Source organism: Odocoileus virginianus, chromosome 2 (assembly GCF_023699985.2).
Source record: "Odocoileus virginianus isolate 20LAN1187 ecotype Illinois chromosome 2, Ovbor_1.2, whole genome shotgun sequence".
Lineage (NCBI taxonomy): Eukaryota > Metazoa > Chordata > Mammalia > Artiodactyla > Cervidae > Odocoileus > Odocoileus virginianus.
The window spans coordinates 96,276,539-96,301,418 of record NC_069675.1 but is presented as its reverse complement, the minus strand read 5'-3'; the positions used below and the strand labels follow the sequence as shown (position 1 = coordinate 96,301,418).

The 24,880-nt window shown below is 51.0% G+C and overlaps 1 protein-coding gene across 2 annotated transcripts in view; it reads right to left on the bottom strand.

Annotated features, from left to right (window-relative positions):
• Positions 1-3,591: 3,591 nt before the first annotated feature.
• The window catches only part of ABL1 (ABL proto-oncogene 1, non-receptor tyrosine kinase), a 137,081-nt gene continuing 115,792 nt past the window's right edge, over positions 3,592-24,880 (bottom strand). For both annotated transcript variants that reach the window (XM_020875587.2, XM_020875588.2), the window contains exons 5-11: positions 18,615-18,699; positions 17,701-17,878; positions 15,648-15,832; positions 13,193-13,345; positions 11,586-11,675; positions 11,105-11,269; positions 3,592-7,269 (exon numbers count right to left, since the gene is read on the bottom strand). In XM_020875587.2, the coding sequence (XP_020731246.1) occupies positions 5,561-7,269; positions 11,105-11,269; positions 11,586-11,675; positions 13,193-13,345; positions 15,648-15,832; positions 17,701-17,878; positions 18,615-18,699 (2,565 nt within the window). In that variant the 3' untranslated portion in view covers positions 3,592-5,560. The remainder of the gene's footprint in view (positions 7,270-11,104; positions 11,270-11,585; positions 11,676-13,192; positions 13,346-15,647; positions 15,833-17,700; positions 17,879-18,614; positions 18,700-24,880) is intronic.

Below are 24,880 nucleotides of genomic sequence, written 5' to 3'. Positions count from 1 at the left end.
GGTCATAGCCTGGGCTCTCACCCCGGCACGTGCTAACTTCCACTCTGATACGGGGGAGGCGAGGCAGCATCCTGGAGTAAGTACTCCAGCCTGTAGCTCATTTACACACACAAAGAACCCAGAGAATGTGCTCGCGACATTTACACACACAAAGAAACCAGAGAATGTGCTCGTGACACACCAGGGGAAACACAGCAGACCAAGGGCAGAGGGACGCCCTGCAGCAAGGTCCCCGGCCCATGCGCTCGGGCCAGCTTCTGCTCTCAGGACGAAAGGAGCCACCCCGCAGTCACTAACGGTGAGAGCTGAGAACCTGGAGGTCACCGAGCAGGGGAAGACAGTCCCGCACGTGTTTATGCAAGCTGTGGGTATGCACCGGCTGGCTTTTAATTTAGTAGGATTAAGTTAACCTCGATGGAGAAATCCGAGATAAAGGGGGGAGGGGGAGGGGAGGGCCTTCAAACAGTGGATAACCTGTCATTAGGCTTTCATCATTAAACAGTAATCAACAACAAAGCTGTCCTCTCCAGTTGCTTGTACATTTGAGTTCAATAAACCTGAAAATCAGAACAATCAAACTGCTACAGGCGTTGATCTGTTAAATCCACTCCCACTGCGTTTGGCTAACCTTCCTCTTTAACCTCCCCACACCTCTCGACCCCCCGGCTCTGTAAAGGTTTGGGGGTCTCTCATGCCATCCCCACACAGCCCTCCCTCCTTGGTGGAGAAGATGACTCCCCAGATTAGTGAAGGTGAGCCTCTTCGGAAAACATCTGCTTTGGAAGCAGGGCGATTATGCTCCCCCAGCGGCCTGGCCGGCTCCACCTGCTGTGGCCATGCTGTCCTCCGGCCCAGGCACCAGAGAGCCGACGCATTCGCTCGTGCTATGCATTCAAGACACATAAAAAAACACTCCATCTTGGTGTGCAGATCTCCAGGTATTTAGCTCTTAAAATGGACGGGGAATATTTGCCGGTATTTTCTTGCATTTTTGAAATATTAGTATGTCCAAGAAAAGAAGAGGTTGTGGGTGGGGGCAATAGCAGACCATCAGGCAGCAGCTGTGGTAAGTGAGGTGTCAACTCACCCAAACAGTGCCCCAGGGCCAAAGATGCTGCAAGGCACACACCGGGGGAGACCCAGACCCAGGCAGGGGCTTCCACCGTCCAGGCGGGCAGCCGGGGCCCGGCCCGAGAGGGGGGCGACCACGGAGGAGGGCTGGCACCGAAGACAGGGGATACCATGGTTGGGCAGTCTTGTCCCACCTAACGTCTTCTGTATGAAGACGACAGGTCGACATGGGCCCCCCAGAGCGCTCAGCTGAAGAGTGCCGTCTATAAAACACCCCTGGTGCCGAGAGGGCTGGGTGAGCTGTAGTTCTCACTTCTCTTTCACGATGGAGCGGGGGAGGCAACCCTGGCCCTGGAGCCCCGATCGATGCGGATCGTGCTGTGGCCACCTGGACTGCCAACAGATGAGTCCGGCACAGCAGGCGTTAAGCGGGCACACGCTGTGTGACCTCGGGCTAGCTATCGCACATCTCTGAACCCGGCTTTCCCACCCATGAAAGGAAGACGGTCACAGAACCTCCCTCGTTAATTCTGAAAAAGGTGTGAGGGTTTTCCATGGTGATGCGGAGTGCATCCGTAGAGTAGCTAAAAGCACTGCCCTGTGAGCTGTAATTCTAAAAAACATGTTCATTGCAACCTAACACACATCTGGAACGCACTCCAATTCTAAGCGTGGTTGGATGGTTTCCAGCCAGTGACGCACCCATTAGCCGGCACCACCCAGGCTATGCACCCCGCGTCGTCCGCCCCTCTGACCTCTTCCACCCGACCACGTGCCCGTTGGGCGTCACCGCGCTGGGTCTGACGGCTGCCCGGCACCACGTACCGTGGAGTGGGGCGAGTCTGCCCCTCCCACTCCCAGTGATCCGCTACATTCCACAGTGCAAACACACCACCCATACCTATTCCGTTCCCCTCTTGATGATTGATTTCAGTCTAGGGATCTCAAAGGTTTTAAAATTTTTGAGGCTGGAGGCCTATACGTTTCGAGGTAACCATGTCAACAGCAGCTGCCCACCTTCTGGGGCCTGGCCCTTGGGTGCCCACTCCTTGGTTCTGGAGCTCAAAGGCATGACTTGGTCCTTTGACCACTGTTGTGGTGTGCACACAGGTATGTCTTCCTGGGGCTAGATCCAGTCCCCACTAGGTTCTCAAGGGATTCTGTGACCTAAGAGGTTCAGGACCACTGACCTAGAATGGCGAGACCCAAGTAAGCTTCTTCAGCTCGCCTGACACTCGTTGAAGATGCTCACTTTGGAGAAGAGCTTTCTGAGACCCCTGTCTCACGCCACTACGGCTGCCAGAGTGACTGGCGTGTACACGAGGCCTTGTCCTGGTCTCACCGCATGGGAGCCGTGACTGGACGAGCTCTCTGTGGGCGCTGGGAAGACGGGACAGCCCACCCCGTCTGCAGGGCTGCTGTGAGGAGTCCGGGACCCATGCAGCCTGACCCAGGGAAAGCAGCCATCAGCGGGGACTTGTCACTGCAATCCCACGTCCTCTTTCAGACTGAGAGCTGTCCCTCAAAGGGAGAGTCTGCTCCCCGTGGAAAAGCCCCCGACTCAGGAGCTCTGGTGTCCAGTGACGGCTCTGCCACTGACCCACCCTGCGACCTGGGCCTGTTTCTGCCTCTGTGAGACGAGGAGAGCTGTTCCCCGGTCACGCCTGGGGCCACTCCACTCGAGCACACACCGCAGGTCCCACTGACCCCGTCCCGGGCTGGTGTTTCTACTGCCCCTGCCATGGAGTGGCACAGCTCGCTGCCCAGGTCTCTGGGAGAGAGGCTCCACTGGACCGTGTCTTCACTGGGCTCTGGTGGACGGGACATGCGTCCTCTGACAGGCCGGGTGGCTTAATAAGTATCATTAGCAGGGGCAGCTACTCACTTCCCCGATGTCCACTTTCCGAGCTGTCAGCTGATGTCAAATGGAGATTGAGGACGCGTCAGCACCCCCTCGGGAGGTCCCCATGGGAGAGGCTGCACCGAGGCCCTGGCCGGTGGCTTCATCCCCTCACAGGCCAGCACACCCTGCTCTTCTTCGTCCACCGAGAAATAAGACGCCCGGAGCGCTGAACACAAGTGAACAGAGGGCGCTCTGGGGACTGATGACAGTGGCCAAAAGTGAGTTCAAATGCAAAAAGGAAAAAAAAAGCTCCTGGGGAGGGCCGAACGCTTTGGGGCCAGAGAGGAATCCGGGATGTGAGCTCCTCCCCACCTTCCAGGGATGCCTGTCACCACTGACGGTGACCCTCCTTCCCTACGCCAGATGGCTGCGGCCCGTGTGGGAGCGCGGCCCGTTCTCGGGGCTGCCGAGGAGCCAGGGTGCTCGCGGGTGCAGAGGGGCCTGACGCGAGGGCTGGCTGGTGACACGGCTGGCACGGGGTCCTGCGTGTTCTCTCCTGTCGTGTGAGACCCGACATGGCGTGGCCTCCAGCCGCTTTGGAAAATCCTAGCTCCCTCCCAGCCCACGCGCGCGCCGGGGCTCTGAGGGTGACAGGGAAGAATTACGGACCACAGCAATTCGCCCAAGGTCTGGTGTTGTAAACATTTATTTAAAAAATACTACGGAGGAGAGACGTGGATTCAAAAAAACACAGAGTCATATACAGAAAACAAAATATACTGAACCAAAGGAAAAAAAAAAAAAGACACCATAGGCATTCCAGAAGGGAGGACAGTGGAAAACTATTTACACGTCATTTATAAAAGAGCGAGTCTACAAAAGAGTGTAATACCAAAGTATAAATGCAAAATATAGTGGCACATCGTGTGAACGGGAAGAGACAAGTACCTCATAGAAACGGGCAGTGGAGGGAACCTGGTGGGCGTCGCTCCGCTTCGTCTGCAAGGCCACTGGCGGTGTTCGGGCACCCTCCCCCTCGGTCTGCGTGGCACAGCAGCCCGGGGGGGCAAAGAGGTGAGGCGCTGTGAAAACAGCATAAAACGACCCAGAGGAAACCATCTCTATCAGAGAAATACAAGACAAACTCAGGTGATTAGTGTAAAAACGGGGCCCGTGTGAGGTCATGGGCACGGGGCGGCCTGGGGAGCAGGTGGGAGGCGGTCTCCTCCTGGTTTCTCCGGGGGTTCTCCTGAGCAAGGCCCAGGCAGGTGCCGGCCCACTCTTCAGTAGCTGCTCTTGGTCAAGGTCAAGGTCACGTGGGTCCCTGCCCCTGAACTAGTCCGGGCAGCGCGGGGAGGGGATGCTGAGGACAGCTCTCTGAGACCCTTCCTGGGGTTTCCTCTGATTCTCCATCCCTGATGACTCCCGCCGGAACGCTGGGATACGTGCTGCTTGTGGTAATTCAATAAGCTACGTGCCCTGTGGGGCGCGGCCCACGTTGGGCGGGCTTCGGTGCCCTAATCCTTTCCCTCCTGCGGGTGTGCTGGGCGCCCGATGGCGGCTCCTCCTCTGTGGGGAGGCAGCTGTGCTGAAGGCAGTTTGGAAATGCTTCAAGAACTCTGGAAAGCTGAAGACTGGCTTGTCACCAGGGAAAGAGCCCTGCAGGAATCTATTTTGCCTTAGAGGAGCACGATGGAATGGAAAGAGATCAACTGGGAGTGAAGACCAAGCGCCTTGCGAGGGCCCCTGGGAATTCAGAAGGAAGGTAACTGCGCTCACTGCTGACCTGCTCTGGGCCATCCTGGGCCCAGCTGCACCCCCAAGCTCACCACCCCCTCCAGCCTCTGGGGCCCCTGTGTGCTCCCCCGTGACCCTGCTACCCTCCAGACTCAAGCTTTCTATCTAGGATGAGCAGTGCACGTCACAGGAGAGTGGGCGATGGGGCCCTGAGGACCTGGAGAGGATGAGGAGGAAGCCACCCCCATCGCAGACCCCTCGGCTTCCCCTGGGCCCGGGACCCAGAGGCTGGCTGGTGGCAGCGCCCTGGCCTGTCTCAGCCCCCAGTCAGGAGCCATCCTTCATGAGGAGACGGTGTTGGGGGGGGGGGGGGCGGGGTGACCCCTGGGCTGCACTTCCCGGGATGTGGCTCTGGACACGTGTCCTCAGCAGGTGGCCCGAGTGAGCCAAGTGTACCCTCGCTGCCTGGGGTGAGTGGAGGGGACAGTCCCCAAGCCCTGCTGACTCAGCTCCCGTTCAGGGTGCTCCTTCCTCGGGACAAAGGGGGCGAAGGCAGAGCCAGTGGAGGTCCTCCAGGGATGAAGATGGAAAGGAAGTGCTCATCGACCTGGCCCCGAGGGCTCAGTTTTGAAGCCCCACATGCGGGGAGGAGGCTGGCGTGCCCACTGCAGTCCACAGAGCGGGAACTCCACAGACAGAACTCGGATGAGGCTCCGGGGGCCAGGCGGAGGGGGGAGGTGAGCGCAGGAGGACAGCGGGCAGGACAAAGGCAGTGGCGCCATGCTCCATGGTGGCCTCCGCTCTGCCTGGCACAGAGCTCTGGGCCAAGCTCCCCATGCGCGGGTCCTGCTGGCCGACTCCTGCCGTCTCAGGCACGCACGGGGAGCCCTCGGGCGCTGCCGGCTCCTGCTACCTCTGCACGATGTCACTGATCTCCTTCACGGAGCTGAGGAGTTTGCTGAAGTCCTGGGTGGCCGCCGGGCCACCCCCTGCTGTCGCGGGGCAGATCTGCAGCTCCCGGAGGTTGTTCTCCAGTTTGTTGATGGCCTCGCGGAAGGCGAATTTGTTCCTCATTTGCTGGATGGAGTCCACATAGCTCACGCAGAACGTGTAGAGGTTTTTGCCGGCTTCGAGCACGGCGCTGTGGCTGGCCATCTGCTCAGAGTTCTTGGAGATGGCCAGGCACAGCGCCTCGGTGCCATCCAGCACCATGCCCTTGGTGATGGCGCCACTGGCGAGCCGCTCAGGAGGCTGCCGGGTTTTCCGAAGAGACACGCGGGTTGATATGAGCGGGATGAAGGCGGTGGAGGATGGTGGGTCCCCTGCCAGGGCAGAGGGTGCTGATGGTAAGGGGGCGGGGGCAGGGCTGGTCGGGGTCCCTGCCGGCTTGGTGGATGCTGGCGGCTTTGGCATGGACGGGAGCGTGGGCTTCTTGGCACCCTCTCCCAGTTGGCCGGGCTTGGTGGTGTCGCTATTCACGGTGTCCGCAGCCAGAGCCGTGGGTTTCCCCTTCCCCCCGGTGCCCGCCTCCCCGGCCGCTTCCTGGCTCGGGCCCTGTGAGGACTTCCCAGCCTTGCCAGCGGAGGCGGGTGGCGGGGGCGGCGGGGCAGGTCTGAGCTTGGACAGCTTCCCCTTGTCTCTCCCTGGGGACTCGGAGGCGGGCTTGTGCCTCCTCCCCCGGGGCTCCTCTGTGGTGGTGGCCTTGTTGGGCCCTCCGGAGGCTCCTGGCCCGGCCCGGCTGGTGGAAGGTGCCAGCTCAGTGGGCACCCCCGCGGCACTGGGCCTGCTGGCCTCCTCCTTGTGGGGAGGGCTGGAGGGAGGCGCGGCTGCACCCTGCCTCCGGAGGGGTTTCGGCGTTAGGCTGGGCGGGCTGGAGCCTGGGCTGGCCTCGGCCGCGTCCTTGAAGACCTCATCGGCAGCCTCCTCAGTCTTCTTCACCAGCCGGGGCGGTGGGGTGACCGTGCCTCTGGTCACCTGGTCAGACCTGTTCTCACTTGCCCGCTTCCGAGGCAGGGCCGGCTTCTCACTTTTGTGGCCTCCGAAGGTGGACGAGTCGAACTGCCTGCCAGTGGACTGCAGGTCCCGAGGCAGGGTCACTGACCGCCACTCTGTGTCCTTGGCGCCGTGGGGCACGCAGGAGGCCGAGCAGGACCTCAGGAAGCGCTTGCTGGCGCCGCCGCCGCTCTCCTCTTCACCGGCGGCCAGCCGGCTGCTGGTCAGTGTGCTGGACTTCTTCCATAGGTGGGGCGACCGGAAGCCTGCACCCCCAGACTCCCGGAAGGCCCCATTGGGGACCGCAGACCCGCCACTGGGCTTTGGGGACTTGGCTGACTCTGCTGCGTCCGGGGGTGCTGGCGCCAGCGCCCCATTGCTGATTTCCCGGCCTTCCTCCTCGCTGGCCGCTTTCCGCTCGGGCGGGCCGTCCATCTCCCGGAAGGAGCTGCTGCGTTTGGGAGGGGTTGGGGCGGTTTTCTTCTTCTTCTTGATCAACGCGCTGAACAGGTTGGTCTTCTTGTCCTTGGGAAGCAGGCGCTCATCCTCATTGAGGCCTCCATCTGGAGGACCCCGCTCTTTTCGAGGGAGCAGTGGAGATACAGCAGGCTCGTGGTCCAGAGGATCTGAAACACACAGGGAAGAGTCGAACGAGTCCAGGCCAGAAGCGACGAGTGGGGAGCCTCGCCTGGGCCGGCTGGCCTGTCCTCACAGAGCAGCCTCGCATCTGGGCTCTGCCAGGCCTGCATGTGTGGTCAGGCAGCCCAACCCTGGCGAGCGACTTGTCTCCGCTCACCCTCGGCTTCCTCATTGATGAAACGGAGGACAACAGAGCTACCCGGAGTGCTGCAGTGAGAATGGAATGGACGTGGGGCATTTATCACAGCTCTTGGCACGAAATTCCTCAGTAGCTATTGTCACTGTATGTTGGTGTTGTTATTATCAGGCAGAGCTAAGGCCTCTCTCCTTGAAGACAGCAGAACAAAAAGCTGGGGCACCTGAGCCCCAAGCCCCCACACCGGTTAAAGCAGCAGAGGCCCCTGCACGCCACTATCTGGGGGGTACAGGCCACATGAGGCCAAGCACAGGGTCAGGAGCTGACCTCTCTGACCAGGCGGCCACTCGCGGCTCCCAAGAGGCCGGCAGGAGGGAGGGGGCCGCATACCACAGGGTGCAGTGACAACGGGCTATTATGCTCAGGGAGCTAGAAGGGTGACCTTTTAAAACTTTTAAATGGGCATTCTTTAAATATGAATAACAGCGCCTAAGAAATCTTTCTGGCGTTTTCAAGCTCCCCGCGAGTGAGTGACAGAGCTCTCCCTTTGGGGGTGGCGGCAGCACGGTGGCCGTCAGCACTTGGGACGCCGAGGGACTGGGCATCTGTCAGAACAGCAGGCGGCACACAGGACTCCCGGATCCAGGGAAGTCGAGGCCCTCCCCAAACCTCAGCCCCGTTGAAAGAAGGCAAAGAGAGTGAATTTCTAATGGATTATGCACAGCTCTGTTTCAGGGGCTGAAGAGCTAATTGACACTCTTGGCGCGCCGTGAGATTACATATCAGAATACCTCTCAGATGAATACTGATGGGGGGTAAATGAACATGATGGCTTATCACTGGCCTTTTAATAAGCTGCAAGTTCTCAGAACGGCCCCTCCTCCCCACTGCTGTTCCACTTCCTGACGTCAGGACGACTAACAGAGGATGGAGGGGCCGGGTTCTAAATAGTTTACATGCTGTCGAAGCAGGGTAAGCAAAACAGTCCAGGGAGAGTGCAAAGAAAGCAGGATAATTTATCTCTGATGTAAACCTTTTAAGTGTATATTTTTGCTATATTTCATAGTAAATATATTTGTGCAGCAGTACATATACAATACCTATGTATAGAAGCTACACAGTCAACTTTTAAAATATGGGTACACGATGAAAGAATAGCAAGGACAGATAAGAAAGACTTCCTAAGTGATCAATGTGAAGAAATAGAGGAAAACAATAGAATGGGAAAAACCAGAGATCTCTTCAAGGAAATTAAGAGATACCAAGGGAACATTTCATGCAAAGATGGGCTCAATAAAGGACAGAAATGGTATGGACCTAAAAGATGTAGAAGATGTTAAGAAGAGGTGGCAAGAATACACAGAAGAACTACACAAAAAAGATCTTAATAACCGAGATGACCACGATGGTGTGATCACTCACCCAGAGCCAGAAATACTAGAGTGAGAAGTTAAGTGGGCCTTAGGAGCATCACTACGAGCAAAGCTAGTGGAGGTAATGGAATTCCAGTTGAGTTATTTCAAATCCTAAAAGATGATGCTGTACAAGTGCTGCACTCAATATGCCAGCAAATTTGGAAAACTCGGCAGTGGCCACAGGAATGGAAAAGGTCAGTTTTCATTCCAATCCAAAAGAAAGGCAATGTCAAAGAATGTTCAAACTACTGCACAATTGCACTCATCTTCACGTGCTAGCAAAGTAATGCTCAAAATTCTCTAAGCTAGGCTTCAACAGTACATGAACCGAAAACTTCCAGATGTTCAAGCTGGATTTAGAAAAGGCAGGGGAATCAGAGATCAAATAGCCAACATCTGCTGGATCATAGAAAAAGCAACACAATTCCAGAAAAACATCTGCTTCATTGACTACGCGAAAGCTTTTGACTGTGTGAATCACAACAAACTGTGAAAAATTCTTAAAGAGCTGGGATATACCAGACCACCTTACTTGCATCCTGAGAAACCTGTATGCAGGTCAAGAAGCAACAATTAGAACCAGACATGCAACAATGAACTGGGTCCAAATTGGGAAAGGAGTACATCAAGGCTGTTTATTGCCACCCTGCTTATTTAACTTATATGCAGATTACATCATGCAAAATGCTGGGCTGGATAAAGCACAAGCTGGAATCAAGACTGCTGGGAGAAATATCAGTAACCTCAGATACAGCACCTTTATGGCAGAAAGTGAAGAGGAGCTAAAGAGCCTCTTGATGAAAGTGAAAGAGGAGAGTGAAAAAGCTGGCTTAAAACTCAACATTCAAAAAATGAAGATCATGGCATCCGGTCCCATCACTTCATGGCAAATAGATGAGGAAACAATGGAAAGAATCAGAGACTTTTATTTTCTTAGGCTCCAGAATCACTGAAGATGGTGACTGCAGCCGTGAAATTAAAAGATGCTTGCTCCTTGGAAGAAAAGCTATGACAAACCTAAACAGTGTATTAAATAGCACAGATATTACTTTGCCAACAAAGGTCCATATAGTCAAAGCTATGGTTTTTCCAGTCGTCATGTATGGATGTGAGAGCTGGATCATAAAGGCAGCTGAATGTTGAAGAATTGATGATTCTGAACTGTGGTTTTGGGGAAGACTCTTGAGAGTCCCTTGGATAACAGTCCCTTAAAAAGATCAAACCAGTCCATCCTAAAGGAAACCTATCCTGAATATTCATTGGAAGGACTGATGCTGAAGCTCCAATACTTTGGCCACCTGATGCCAAGAACCGACTCATTAGAAGACTCTGATGCTGGGCAAAATTGAAGGCAGCAGGAGAAGGGGATGACAGAAGATGAGATGGTTGGATGGCATCACTGATTCAATGGACATGAGTTTGAGCAAGTTCCAGGAAATGGTGAAGAACAGGGAAGCCTGGCGTGCTGCAGTCCACAGGGCCGCAAAGAGTCAGACATGACTGAGTGACTGAACAACATGATGGAAAAGATTGGAATCATGGGGTCTTGGAGATTCTGGCTTTGTCCTGTCCCTTCCCACTCACCCAGAGTGTGTGGCCCATCAGAGCAATCCCCTAGAAGCAGCTAAAAACCCAGACACCTGGCCCACTGCAGACATTTCCACTCAGTTGGTCTGCTCTGGAATCCAGACTTCTGTATTTTTTTTTTTTTTTTAGGCTGGGGGCAACTGCAAAATCAGAGCAGCCTTGCTCAGAGCAGAGCCTGGCACACAGGAAGCACTGGATTCATGTTTGCTCATGTTAACCCCTCCTGCAGTGCTCCCACTGCCCTCGCTAGTCAAGGGGACAGCCCCAGAGTCTCTTCTCAGGAACCATGAGAGAACCCCAGCCCTGTCACGGGGGTCTCGTGGCTTCATCAGCACCAGCGAGCTTTTCATATCAGTGCTTTCACAACGAGCTGCTCTTTGGTTCAGTGTTTATTACTGCGCTATCTGTCCACAATGCAGAACAACCACAAACAGTGTGAACGATACACAAAAAGGTGGGTCTGTTCCTGGTAGGTTTCATGAACACCTCTGCCTATCTGACTAGACTGAGTGCGGAAGCAACGGCTCCTAACTGAAGGGGGCGGGGGGCGGGGTGGGCAGAGAGTGCAGAAAAAAGGAGAACTTTCCTCCCTTCGCAGCTGGCCCACTCATGAGGGATGTGCCTGCCTGCCAGTGCAGGGTCACCTCCCTGGGGCCCCTGAGGTGGGTGGGGGTGGGCACATACCGGTCTCTCCTGGGCCCTTGGAGTGGGGTGTCTCGGGCATGTCGGGGATGTCTTTGGGCTCAGCAGCTCTCCTGGAGGTTCTCGTCTTGGTGGGCAGTTCTGGGGCCTGCAGCAGGGTACCTGCAACCCCTCGCATGCCTTTCTTCCCCAACTCCTTTTCCACCTCTAAGAAACAACAAAAAAATGAAGAACAAAACCGGCAGTCATCAGCAGTGGTATGCTGAGTAGTCATCTATATACGGTTACAGAAAAGGCACACACACTCTGAAGAGACAGCACTCGAGCAGTGTTCAGAACCCTGGCTGCAAGAGATGGAAAGCCACCCTCAGTACCCCTGCTCCACTTTCTGCTCTCAGGCGAGATGCTGGCCCACGTGCTCTAGCAGGAAGTGGACTGAAGGACTGGGCTGGGCCCCACAAGGCTGTCCCTCCCAGGTCGACCTTGCTCCCCACCACGGGCACCCCAAGGAAGGGCACTTTACCGTCTGATATGCTGGATTCCTGGAACATCGTTTCAAAGGCTTGGTGGATCTCAGCGAAGGAGGGCCGGTCGGAGGGATTCCACTGCCAACCTGAGGATGAGACCCAAGTCAGACTGCCCACGAGGCCTTGCTAACATGGGGGGATGAGACAATCTCAGTGGAAAGTCTGGAAATTAAGCATTCCAATCCTGCTTAAGCATCTTTTGCTGTGACAAGTTAAAGTGATGAATGTCACTGTGTCCTATTACAGACATCAAGAACTTGAGAAGATTTTGGATATTGGCAGGAATACGGAGTCTAAAATCCCAGAGATAGGCTGACAGCAACAACTACATTTACAAATAGGATTTTACCAGGCTGCCTCCAGCAAATGTACAAAGTTACTAAACCCAGTAGCTTGCTTCCTACCTTACCCTTACTTCATGGATATCAAAGCCCAAATTCCTCATCAGGAAAGATGTACTAATTAAAACAAGATTAAAATGAGGATTAAGGGATGACTAAGCCCTGTTAGGTGAAGACGTAGAGTCCCTCTTGGAAACTTCTGTTGAGAGTGTCAATTCATATAACCTTTTTGAGAAAAAGATAAAACCTATCAAAATTTAAAATGCAAATAGCTCCCTGAACCAACAGTTCAACTTCTAGAAGTACTAGCAAAGTGCATAGAGGTCTATGTATGAGGGTGCTGGTTCCTGCCTTGTTTATAATGATGAAAAAAAAACCCAAAAATAAACCAAATGTGTAAAACAACCAAATGTTCATCAAAAGAGGACTGGATGAATGAATAAATCATGCAATAGATCCCAGACAGCTACATAAAGATATGAGACAGGAAAGTGGGGGGAAGAGAGTGCACTTGTTCTGAATCACAGACATGGAAAGACAGGCCTGTTCCACTGCCAAGTACAAAAAAAAGTTGAGGTGATAAATTTTTATACATTTTATACATGCACACACATGTTACATACATACACACACACACAACCTATAACACACACATAACATACATATATACACACCTGTTACATACATCACACACACACACACACACACACACACGTGTGTGTGTGTGTAAATTGCTGAAATTTCAGGGTCCATAATATACATGGGCTTCCCTGGTGGCTTAAAGGTAGTGAATCCTCCTGCCAATGCAGGAGATGCAAATTGGATCCCTGGGTTGGAAAGATCCTGGGGAAGGAAATGGCAACCGACTCCGATATTCTTGCCTGGGCAATCCAATGGACAGAGGAACCTGGCGGGCTACAGTTCACAGGGTTGCAAACCCTGGGTTTCTTATTAATAAATGCAAATTTCTGGCATAGTAGGCAAATATTCTGAGTGACTTTTATCCACCCAGGTTTTGCATCCGTTGGTCTCATTTTTCATGAAAAACAAAAAACCCCCACACAAAAAATACTATGTATGAATAAAGGTACATAGAAACATGGAAACAAGAAAGAAAAAAGTACCAAACTGTTAAAGTGGTCACTTCTGAAGAAGGGGAAGGAAGAGAGGAAATGGGGCACTCTTAACCCCTCACTTTACACACATGCCCTGCACTGGGTTGCCTACAGAGCCCACATCAGAACCGGCAGGGGAAGGCTCACATGCTCGCATGAGTTCGTAGACCTTCTCTGGGCAGCCTTCTGGGCGCTCCATGCGGTAGTCTTTCTCCAGCAGCTCATACACCTGGGACAGGTCAATTCCTGGGTAAGGTGACATGCCATAGGTAGCAATTTCCCAAAGCAATACTCCAAATGCTAAAAGAAAAAAAAAAGAGCAAGACTGTTCAAGATGCGTTTAAGATTTGACTATACGACATTTAAAACTGGCTAACTGTGCAGCAGACTTCAGAAGTTACACCCTGAGAAGCAGCCCAGACACTTTTGACATTTTATGAGGCTCTTAATTACCAACAGCCCTGGACAGAACAGGACAGAATGAGGCTTTCCAGTCACTCCCTCCCACAGACTAACACACTGTAGGAGAGAGGGGGCCTGGGATGACCAGCCCCTCCAGGGTCTTTAAGGGAGCATGGCTATCTTATTGGAAGATGTGGTGGAAGGCACCTAGGACTGGAATTGAAGAGGCCATTTCTACTTGTGGCTCTGTGACCAACTAGCTGCATGCCTCCAACAGGCACCTCTCCCTGCTGGGTATGTGAAGTTATCTCTAAGGTCCCTTCCAACTCCAAAAACTCCATTAAAATCTTACGAAATCACTGAAACTCCAGGTCCCACTAAGGAACCAGAATTCCTTGGAGAAGTGGGTGGTTCAGGTCTGGGGCAGAGAATGAACCTGGAGTATTTTATTCATTTCAGAGAGCACAGATGCTATAGAAGACTATAGGGTTTTGTCACAAAGAACCAGGAATACTTTGAAGTCTCCATGGGCCAAAGTTGAGATGATCTGAATATCAATTTTAAAAAACTGCAGTGGATTAATCCATAATATACTCTAATATAATTAAATCCAAGAGCTTGTAATACTACTACAAAAGAAAAACAAAACCTAATTGGTCACCACTGGAGGGTATTAAGAAATCAATCTGCTATCATGGAAAGTGGTAAATAATGGCAAGAAAGTGTATATTTATCTTGTCTTTCCTATATAAACTGTACCCCCTACTGTAATCAGATGGTAGGAGAGAGGAAGTTTCTTCTTGTAGAAGTATGGAGCTCGTAAATGAATAAGGAATGACAGAACTAGAAAACTGTCATTTGGCAACCCCCTCATAAATCAGTGGCTCTAGACAGGGAAAATCAAGAATTACGGGGCTAATGATCAAAGGTACCCTCCTTCCTATGAAGTACTATTACCAAAACAAAACAAATCAAACCCGAATGTGATCAAGGGGTCTAGGTCCAACTACCCATATTCTGGGAAGGTGAAGACTGAGGAACAAGAGAAACAGCGAGCAGAATCCAGAATGTGAGAAACTTTAAAGGACAAATGGCAGGATCTCTTCCACAAATAACCAGCAAGAGACACAGAGAGATAAGAAAGGAGCTTACAGATTAGAGACCTTAAGGACATCGTCAACTACTCGCACTGGGAGATTTGTATTTTCACCCCAATTCAAACAGATTAAAAAAAAAAAAAGCGTGACTTTTATGATTAATTGGAGCTTTGAACATTGATATTTGCTAATATTTAGAAACCAGGTCCTCAGTGGCTCAGCGGGTAAAGAATCTGCCTGTAATTCAGGAGACACAGTAGACACAGGTTTGATCCTCGGGTCGGGAAGATGCTCTGGAGAAGGAAATGGCAACCCACTCCAGTATTCTGGCCTGAAACATCCCATGGACAGAGGAACCCGGTGGGCTACAGTCCAAGGGGTCACAAAGAGTCAGACACAACTGAGCAACTAAGCACGCAAAATTCAGAAACTCAACTTGCGGTTCTACAAATACAAAAGTCGTCTTTAAGAGACATATGAATATTCATGGACAAAATATTATGCTGTCTGGAATTTGCTTTGAAATCACAAGGGTCAGGGCTGGGCGGGGGTATAGGGTGAGAGGGTACCACAAGGTGAAGATAGCAAAGCTGGGGGTGGCGAGTGCCTGGAGTCATCAGGTAACTCTGCCTCCTTGATTGCCTGCTGACAATCTGCATAACAAAAAGTCTTTTAAAAAAAGTAAAAATACTGTCACACAAGGCTTCAGAGAGGAACATTCTACTTGAATCCCAAACCAGACTCTGCAGCATTCTCTCCGCAGAGACAGACCCTGGGTGCCTGCAGGGTGGGCTGGCTGCCCTGCACGTCCAGGTAATCTAAGAGTGAAGAAGACAAAGTTGTTAAGTGGGGGGAAAGAGTTCATCTGAATTATTTTGGAAGAGGAAAAAAAAAACCTCACTTTTACCTCATTTTGGAGAGAAAACATGGGAGAAGAGATTTTTAAAATGAGAAAGAAGCAAAAGAAACAAAACGAGAATGAAGTAATGAGAAAGAAATGAAAGAGCAAGGAAAAAGGAACTGAAAAGGCAAGGAGAGAAGGCACAGTGGGGACACAGCCCCGCCCTAGACAGGTGAGGACAGAACCGGAGCGGCGGCCTTACCCCAGATGTCCGACTTGATGGAGAACTTGTTATAGGCCAGGCTCTCGGGCGCCGTCCACTTGATGGGGAACTTGGCCCCGGCGTGGGCTGTGTAGGTGTCTCCTGTCATCAGCCTGCTCAGGCCAAAGTCAGCCACCTTCACCAAGTGGTTTTCCCCGACCAGGCAGTTCCGGGCAGCAAGATCTCTGGGAAAGGAAACGGTTTATCTGTGAGTTCCTGGCTGGCTGTCAGCTTTACAAATCCTCCACCATTGTTTATAAAGGTGCAACACTCACAATGGGAAAATGGAGATCCTAAATAAATACAGTGCAACACTCACAATGGGAAAATGGAGATCCTAAATAAATACATCTGTTTGTAAATAGTAACCACCAAGCTCTACCCTTCAGAGGGTGTCGGGGGAACAGGCTCCCTGGCCCCACGACCTGGAGTGAGTGAATCACCCTAGGACTCGGTTCTCTCACCCATAAAATGAAGATGATGATAATGGTGCTTGCTTCTCAGGATGGTTGTGAATGGTGGTGAATTAACAGTAAAGCACTGACTGAAATCTGGGGGATAATGTCCTTAAGAGTCTGTTCAGCTACTACTGCCCTGTGCCAGGCACCGCGAGCGGACATCCAGGCCAGGCCTTGGTCTCCAGAAATTTACATCAGAGTGAGTCTCTGCTTGTCCTATTTAGACTCAACAGGATAAAATAAAGCTCATGACATTTTTATCCAAATTGTATTTCCCACTTTCCTATTTCTTCCTGATGCGTATCCAACCAAATGTATCCTATGGATTCTCTCCTGTATAATCGGCTTCCTTTCGCCTCCTGATTCTCCCATGGAGGCAGGAGCCTAATCTCTGGTTCACGGACGTTAACCATGAAATCACAAGGCAACCTGGAATGCAGGATGAGAAGAGGCACCCGCTGAAGGCGATGGCTGCGTGAGATAGCCTGATCACCAGCAATGAGAAAGAAAGGAAATTCAGGAGGGTTGTGCCTAATAGGATTTCGGTAAAGCATTTTAAGTTTGCATGAATGAAGAGAGAATGAACTGAGCCATGCAAGGCAAACCAGAAGTCAAGAAATTTCAATTTGCAGCCTCAGAGGGTTCACTTTCCTGAGTGACAGGAGCCTCTGAAGCAGACTCTCGTGGAGCAGAGAAAAATCTGTCATACAAGGCACCGCCAGCAGTTCACACACGCTCCTCTTACTCCTCACTATGAAGTCCCGTGTACAGGTTTCATACTTCAGTTAATTGGGAAGGAAAGGTCACCACGGTGGCTGGAGAACATCTTGTATAGAAGACTCCGGCAAAGCCCATCAGGCCCTGTCCTGCACAGGCCGTCACTCTGCTAGGAAGCCATTTCCACCAGCAAAGAATGTGGAGACCAAGATAATTGTGGCTGCTCGAAGGTCAGAACACTCCAGGCTTTGAAGCAGCCAAGATGCTTAATTTAGAACTACGCATACACAATCCTGACAATGGTGGAAACATTCCTGAACCAGATGACAGCAAGTTAAGTGGAGAATGAAATGATAATTACGAGAAGGGAGGGGAAAACACATACACACACAACACGGGAACAAAACCCACATAGGGCCATTTCTGAGAGCTTGTGGAAAAGAAACACCCCAGTGGCTACTGGGAAGAGGTTATGACACGACTGATGAACCCCAGTCCTAGAGGAGTAACGGGTGCCCTATGTCACAGGGAGCCCTGCCAATGAAAAGGGGTGCCTTCTAATGAACTTCATTCAGTATTCCTCTTAGTCCAAAATGATTCTGCAGTGAAATACTTCTCAGCCTGAGGATAACTGCTCTATGGGTCCAAGGGCCAGGCCGGGCTGAGTGAAGTCCTGGACGCATACCCGAAGCTGGCAATGTCAGGAACCTGGTGTTTGCCTTTGCTCCAAGGTCCAAGGAGCTGCCAGCATTAAACCAGTCAGAGGCCAAGCCAGAAGACCCTGCAGGTTGAAGTTGTTTTGGTAAAAGGATGCCTGGGTCCTGTGGTTGCCCTGCGACTCCGCTAGTGCGGGAAGGGTGGCCTCGCGGGGCTCCTACCTGTGGATGAAGTTTTTCTTCTCCAGGTACTCCATGGCAGATGAGATCTGAGTGGCCATGTACAGCAGCACCACGGCATTCACCTCCTGCCGGTTACAGTCCCTCAGGTAGTCCAGCAGGTTCCCATAGGTCATGAACTCAGTGATTATGTAGAACGGGGGCTCCCGGGTGCAGACCCCTGCCAACGAGACCAAGGCTTCAGCATGCTGCTCCGCTCCCAACAGAACACACACCAGAAAAGATGAGCCCTGAAGAATGAATCTTCTGAGACGGATTCTGCCCCTATGTCCTGGGCCCACGTTCTGTGATGACTTCATGTACTCGTGGGTTGAGATTATGTTCCCATGGGAGGGATGTGGCCCCTCTTTTTTCTTCCTCTCAAGCCCATGAGCTTCAACAGGAAAGAGGCTGCCACTGAGTTCAAAAGCAGAGGCTGGGCCACATCAAACACACTAAATCATCACCGTTAGGTTAGCACATGCCCCTGATGGGTATTTCTATGTACAGTCGCTTCAGGAAGGAACTTCTGAAATTCTTAGGTTTCAAGATGTTGATTTGAGATTTGTGCTTGATTGCTTTTGGGTATCAACTTAAAAGTTACAACATTCTCTCTCACTTCTGTGGGCCCACAGACACACACACACACACACACACACACACACACACACACCCCATCTCTCACTTGTGGGGGTGCATGGACACACCCCCCCACCCCATCTTTCATTTGTGTGGGCGCATGGACACACACACATACCCACACCCATTCCACACAGGCCTCTTTGTACCAAGGGCTGACGCAGGTGGGGAACAGACATACAGACCAGAAACCTTAAGGCAGTGAGCCATTCACCTCTGTTCCAATAGCACCTGTATCACCGGAGAGTTTAATTCAAAGCTCAGAGCTCCTCACTCACCGAGCAACTGTACTAAATTGGGGTGCTTGATCTCTTTCATTACTGCAGCCTCTTTCAAGAACTCCTCCACCTCCATGGTATCCTCCTGCAGGAAAGAAAGAAGTGATGACATTATCTCAGCAAGGAAAGTGTTCAAGGGGGGAAGTACGACTTGAATGGTTAACACAAGCTGGAGCTTTGACCAGCAATGATCCTGGTCCACTGGTTTCAACCACAACATCCTTCTGGACAGGTTCCAAGGTGGCTGGTCATCAGCCCGATGGCACAAAGAATTTTCCACTATGGTGTGGAACTTTTGAATTCTCACCCTGAGCACAAAAGCAAACGGCTGGGTATGCTGTTGACCTGCTCTGATGGCTCTATGCAGACTACTTGTTTCCATCACCTAGTGAAGTTTACGGGGAGGGAGGGAGATGTGAAAAGGCAAACACCAAAAACATGGTACTACTTCCCTAAGGAATGACTGGTTTCCAAGGACTCCCAAAACACTTAACATAAAAAAAAAAACAAAAACAAACACTTGAAGAATCCGATAGGTACTTGATTCAAGAGAAGAGACCTTGATGACAGAAAAAGATGTATAGCACTACCAAAGAACAGTGCCTCAAGATGTGGCAGAAAGAGAGGATGCTGAGTTTCTTAAGAATGTGGTCTCATGTGGCCCTTAATGAAGCAATCGCCACTACCTGTCAGGTCAATTTACTCAGATCCTAAAACAAGCCTCACTAGCAGCTCCCCTAGCAACGGGTTCATAAATGTGATCACCAGTCCATACCACATTTTAGCTAGTTCACAGTATTTAAATGCCAAGGGGAGACGAAGATATTAGCACAAGCCCAGAGCAAATGTGACAATATTTCTACGTTTCCTCACCTATCAGGGCAGAGTGCTGTGGTGCTGGGTCTTGGAGTTGGCCTTGTTATCAAGATCATGGGGGTGGGCTTATGTTGGGGAGACCTCTTTTCAGAACACCAAAGGAAGAAGCCAGTGGAAGACGTGACATAGTCTGTTGCTATAAAGGCCAATGAGGGAAGTGAGACCCTACCCTCCCAGGTTTCAACATGGAGTCTGAGTCTGTCTGAAGAGCAAGACTACAGGGGAGACGGGGAGGGCACGTCTAGTTTGATTCCCCAAGAAGAAAGCTTTATCAACTACTTTAAAAGTGGCGCTTTCTTTACACTGTACCTGCTGCCCCTCTGGGAAACAAAAAGCTAAAGTGTCCGACTCACCACAGCTGCCAGTTCCCACCCTGGCATCTGGGGACCACTCCAGAGGACAGGTCACCCTCTACTGAGCGCTGTCCTGCTCTGGTCACTTGTGTTTACCAGTGAAGCAGGACCACTGAGGATGTGTGTCAGCTCCTGAATCACTCAGCTCAGGGCTTGGTGGGACTGAAACGAAGACACAATTTACTGCCCTTTAGAAATGGTGAGGGCTTCCCTGGTAGCTTGGTGGTAAAGAACCCACCTAGCAGCAGCTCAGTATCAGAAGAACAACCAACCCAATCAAAACACTGGCAGAAGACCTGAACAAACACTTCTCTAAAGAAGACATGCAGATGATTAATAAATATGAAAAGATGCTCAACACTGCTTATTATTTGAGAAATGCAAATCAAAATACAATGAGCTATCACCTCATTGTATGAGATGATGGCCATCATCAAAAAACCTACAAACAACAAATGCTGGTGAGGGTGTGGGGAAAAGGGAACCTCCTTGCACTATTGGTGGGAATGTAAATTAATAACAGCCACTATTGGAGAACAGTATGGAGATTCCTTAAAAAACTAGGAACAAAACTACCGTATGAGCCAGCAATCCCACTACTGGGCACATACCCTGTGAAAACTATTTTAAAAGACACATGTGCCCCAGTGTTCACTGCAGCACTATTTACAACAGCCAGGACATCAACCTAGATGTCCTTCAACAGATGAACGGATAAAGAAGTTGTGGTGCATTTTTACAAGGGAATAATACACACCCATAAAAACGTCAGTTCTAGTGAGGTGGATGAAACTAGAGCCTGTTACATAGAGTGAAGTAAATCAGAAATAGAAAACTAATATCATATATTAACTCATACATATGGAATCTAGAAAAATGGTACTGATGAACCTATTTGTAGGGCAGTAATAAAGACATGTAGACAACAGATTTGTGGACACAGTGGGGAAAGGAGAGGATGGGACAAGTTGAGATAGAAACATATACATTACCATATATAAAGTAGTCAGTGGGAATTTGCATGATGTAGGGAGTTCAACTGGTGCTTTGTGATAACCTAGAGGGGTGGGATGTGGTGGGAAGTGGGAGGCAGGTTCAAGAGGAAGGAAACATATGTATACTTATGGCAGATTCATGTTGCTATATGGCAGAAACCAATACAATACTGTAAAGCAATTATCCTCCAATTAAAATTAGATAAATTTAAAAAAGAAAAGAATCTACCAAACAATGCGAGAAGATTCCACATGCCCTGCAGAGCAACTAAGCCCATGTGCCACAACTAATTCCTAGTTTTTAAAGAAATCTCCGTACTGTTCTCCATAGTGATATCAATTTACATTCCCACCAACAGAGCAAGAAGGTTCTCTCTGCTCCACACTCTCTCCAGTGTTTACTGTTTGCAGATTTTTTTTAAAGCAACTCCTGAGCCCACGTGCTGCGACTACTGAAGCCTGCGTACTCTAGAGTTCATGCTCTGCAAAAAGAGAAGCCCAGGGACCGCAATTAGAGAGTGGCCCCCACTCACCCAGCTAGGGAAAAGCCGTGCAGCAACAAAGACCCAGCAAAGCCAAAAAGAAAGAAATAAAATTGTTTTAAAAGGTGAGCCATTCTAAGGTCACTTAAACATCCTGGGTGGTCTCTGTGTCAAGCTGCCTGGGGGGAGAAGAATACACCCCTGCCACCCCTCCCCTGGCTGTTTAATTCTTCAAGTCCTCTCTACTCCTGAGCACGGTGAGCAGACCACGCTGTCTCTGGCACGGCGGGCTCTGATCTACCAGGGTGAAAGTGAAAGTCGCTCAGTCATGTCCGACTCTTTGCGACCCCATGGACTACACAGTCCGTGGAATTCTGCAGGTCAGGATACTGGAGTGGGTGGTCTTTCCTTTCTCCAGGGGATCTTCCCAACCCAGGGACTGAACCCAGGCCTCCCACATTGCAGGATCACGCTGTCTCTGGCACAGTGGAATCTGATCTTCCAGGGTGACACAGTACTATCGATGACTGGAGGGCAAGTGCCTGCCGGGACCACAGGATTCAACGCCACTCATGGGAAGGACTGTAAGACTCTCGCTCAGCCAACAATATGTTCAAAAAGTAGCCCTCGAATGAAGGCTTGTGGGCGTAAAGGCCCCCCCCATAATGAACCATGCAGAGTGAGATCATTTCCGAAGTAACACTGTTCTTATAGCTACTGACTCTTCTACAAGAACCACCACATTCCAGGTCGTGAGGGGCGTGGATGTGCAAAGGAACACCGCGGCTTTCGCAGGCCCCCTTCTCCTCTGTCTCCATGCACTAACTCACACGCACACGCGCACACACGACATGTGGACAGTGTAAATAACTCCTTGTTTTCTGTCTTTCGAGACAATCTTGTGTGAGCTTGTCTCCCCCTGCTGGAAGCAGGCCTGGTTCAATTTTTAACTTAAACTACTAACAGCATCCTCCATTGGTAGCTGTGTTAAACTGGAAAGATCCCTGATGCTACCCTGTTATAGTCCTTTCATTTAAAAAATCTCCATCACCTTTTAGAAGAGGATTCTTCCATTTACATAGTAAAATAAAAGGAATTCTGAATGATTAGGGTGAAGGCCACACTGTGAGTAAAGGCTGTGAATTTCAGTCCTGTCTGTCAAGGAGGGTGATAGATCCCCTGACCTCTCTTCACAAGGCCTGAGTGGATGCGGATGAAAGCTGTGGCTGGCCCAGTGGTTAAGAGGATGCTGGTGAGTTATCCCTACCGTACTCTGCTGCTGTGTCACCATGGTAAGTCACCTACATGACCGGTAATAGCATTGCTGGACTTGTTCTCTCGCCTACCAAATGGAGAGTGGGTAGGACACAGAGAGCGCCGAGGGCACCACCCAGAACACGGTCATCACCAGTCCGGGGGACTCACTTTCACTATTATCAAGACAGTTGATCTCTATTCCTGAGAAGCAGGCTAAACATATTGCTTGTATGAAAGACAGGCTTGTTCTTTACTTCACACTGGTTTTTGGGTCTTTTTCACATTCTCTCAGACTCAACACGTCACAGGTAGCTTCATCCTTTTTGCTCCCTGGCCTCGTCCCCAAGAGTAGGAATTCCATGGCACTGGACAGAACACCATTTTTAAGCCCAGCCCAGCTCTCAGTCCTCTCCAGACCTCTCTCATGGCAGAGCTGGGCTCGTGCCTAAGGTAGATAAGCTTCCACGTTCTGTGTTTACCCAATGTCAGAGGAGCGCACTTAGAAGCACACTGAAGTGCGACTCCGCACCATCAGCTTGACCAGGACCAACACGCGGGAGAGACGGGGAGGTTCTGAGCCCAAGGAGGAAGGCCGCTGGTTCACAATCAGGTGGGAGGCTTAACGCTCAAGTGAAAGGCCCTTAAGGGACGATCTCAGAGAGGGACCCAGCCTCTGGTCCCCAGCACTGCAGCCGTGTTGAGTTCCATGGCCAGAGGGAAGCCACACGACAGGGCAGCAGCCCCTCTGCCCAGCACATGGCTCCTCATGAAGCCAGAGCGGCCGCGTAGACTGGCCAGGGCTCCTGGTATCCTGGGGCCTTCCCTTCTCTGCTCATGATTGGAGCTTTCCAGTAAGACCAACTTCCTGGGGGTGGGGGGTGGCGAGTAACAAACGTAAACCCAAACCAAACACACACTGTGTGGGTGCTGGTGGGGAAAACGGGCACTTCCTCCACACGGGTGCTGGAGGGCACACTGGTGGGCGCACATGGATCCAGCAGCTTCTGCTCTGAGGAGCTGACCGACCAGCTCCGGCTCCCGCAGGTGCAAACATGCAGAGTCACTGTGCACTGCGTGTAACAGCAAAGAAGCGGGGAGAAGACACGTGTCCACGGAAGGCTGGTAAGATACTAGGATCTCCACCAGAAACAAGGCCACCTTCCGAGTACTGTCAAGGAGGACTGCCGAGAGACAGTAACAGAAGGCACAGAGCAGTGTCTACAGCAGGCTGCCACGTGGTTAAGGAGATAACACACGTGTGGACCATTTCCGGAAGGACATGAAAATCAAGGGTGGAGGAAACTATGTATATGTATTACCTACTGGGAAAATAGGTAAAGAACTGAGTACGGTGCTAAGCTTCAACTTTTTTCAACAGTGTTATTTTCCACTCTTTTAATAGTAAATTTGTCAGCTAGCTTATGAGTCAATATTAACACAATTAGATCAATGGCAGACTTATCCAAATTCTATTGCTTACACAGCTGTTCTATACAAAGATGACTGATATACAAACAAACTTTTACTAGACAGCTCAAGACTGAAGACTGTCAAATTTCAAACTAAATGTTCTCCATCAGGAGGCCCTCGCTGTAATTCCAGTTTCCCACCACAGGGGTCAACCTAATGTCCTCTTGTTTTCTCCTCTGGTCTTCCTTTTGCCCTAAGGGGGAGAGACCAGTGCTGCCTGGAGGATCAATACAGCGTGGTGGTTAAAAGCAGGGCCTTGGTGAGAACTGGCTAAACAGACAAAAGCTTGGGCTAGAAGATGAGGACTTCCCAAGGCATCTTCAAGAGAAAGGCAGATCACAGCCTGTGGGGAAGGGGAACGGGGGGCTGGGGAAAGGTGATTTTTAAGGTGCATAATTGTAGTTCTGTGTATTCTTCATGGTGTACAAGGAATCGGACACTGCGTAACAATGTTAGGAAAGACCTAGGCTTTGCAGCAGGATGTCTGGGTTCACACCCTGCCTCTGTCACTGCCAGCCATGCAACTGATGCCAGGCCAGTTACTGAACCTCCCTCTGCTTCAGGTCTCTCAACTCTGAAATGGTAGGGGTAATCAGCAGCCTTCTCTTTAGGTTGGAAGGATTAAATGAGATGCTCTATGCAGAGCGTGAGGCACTCAGACTCTGCCAGGCACGTCGGGAGAATCAGTAAACGACAGCCACCAGTGCCACTTAGGGCCCACACAAACTCTCCACGTCTGTAGTGGAGATGAACGACCCAAATGCTGACACCAGGCTGATCTGAAAAGTGGGAAACATACTGCACACACGCTTTCTGAGCAGGGTGGGCTGGAG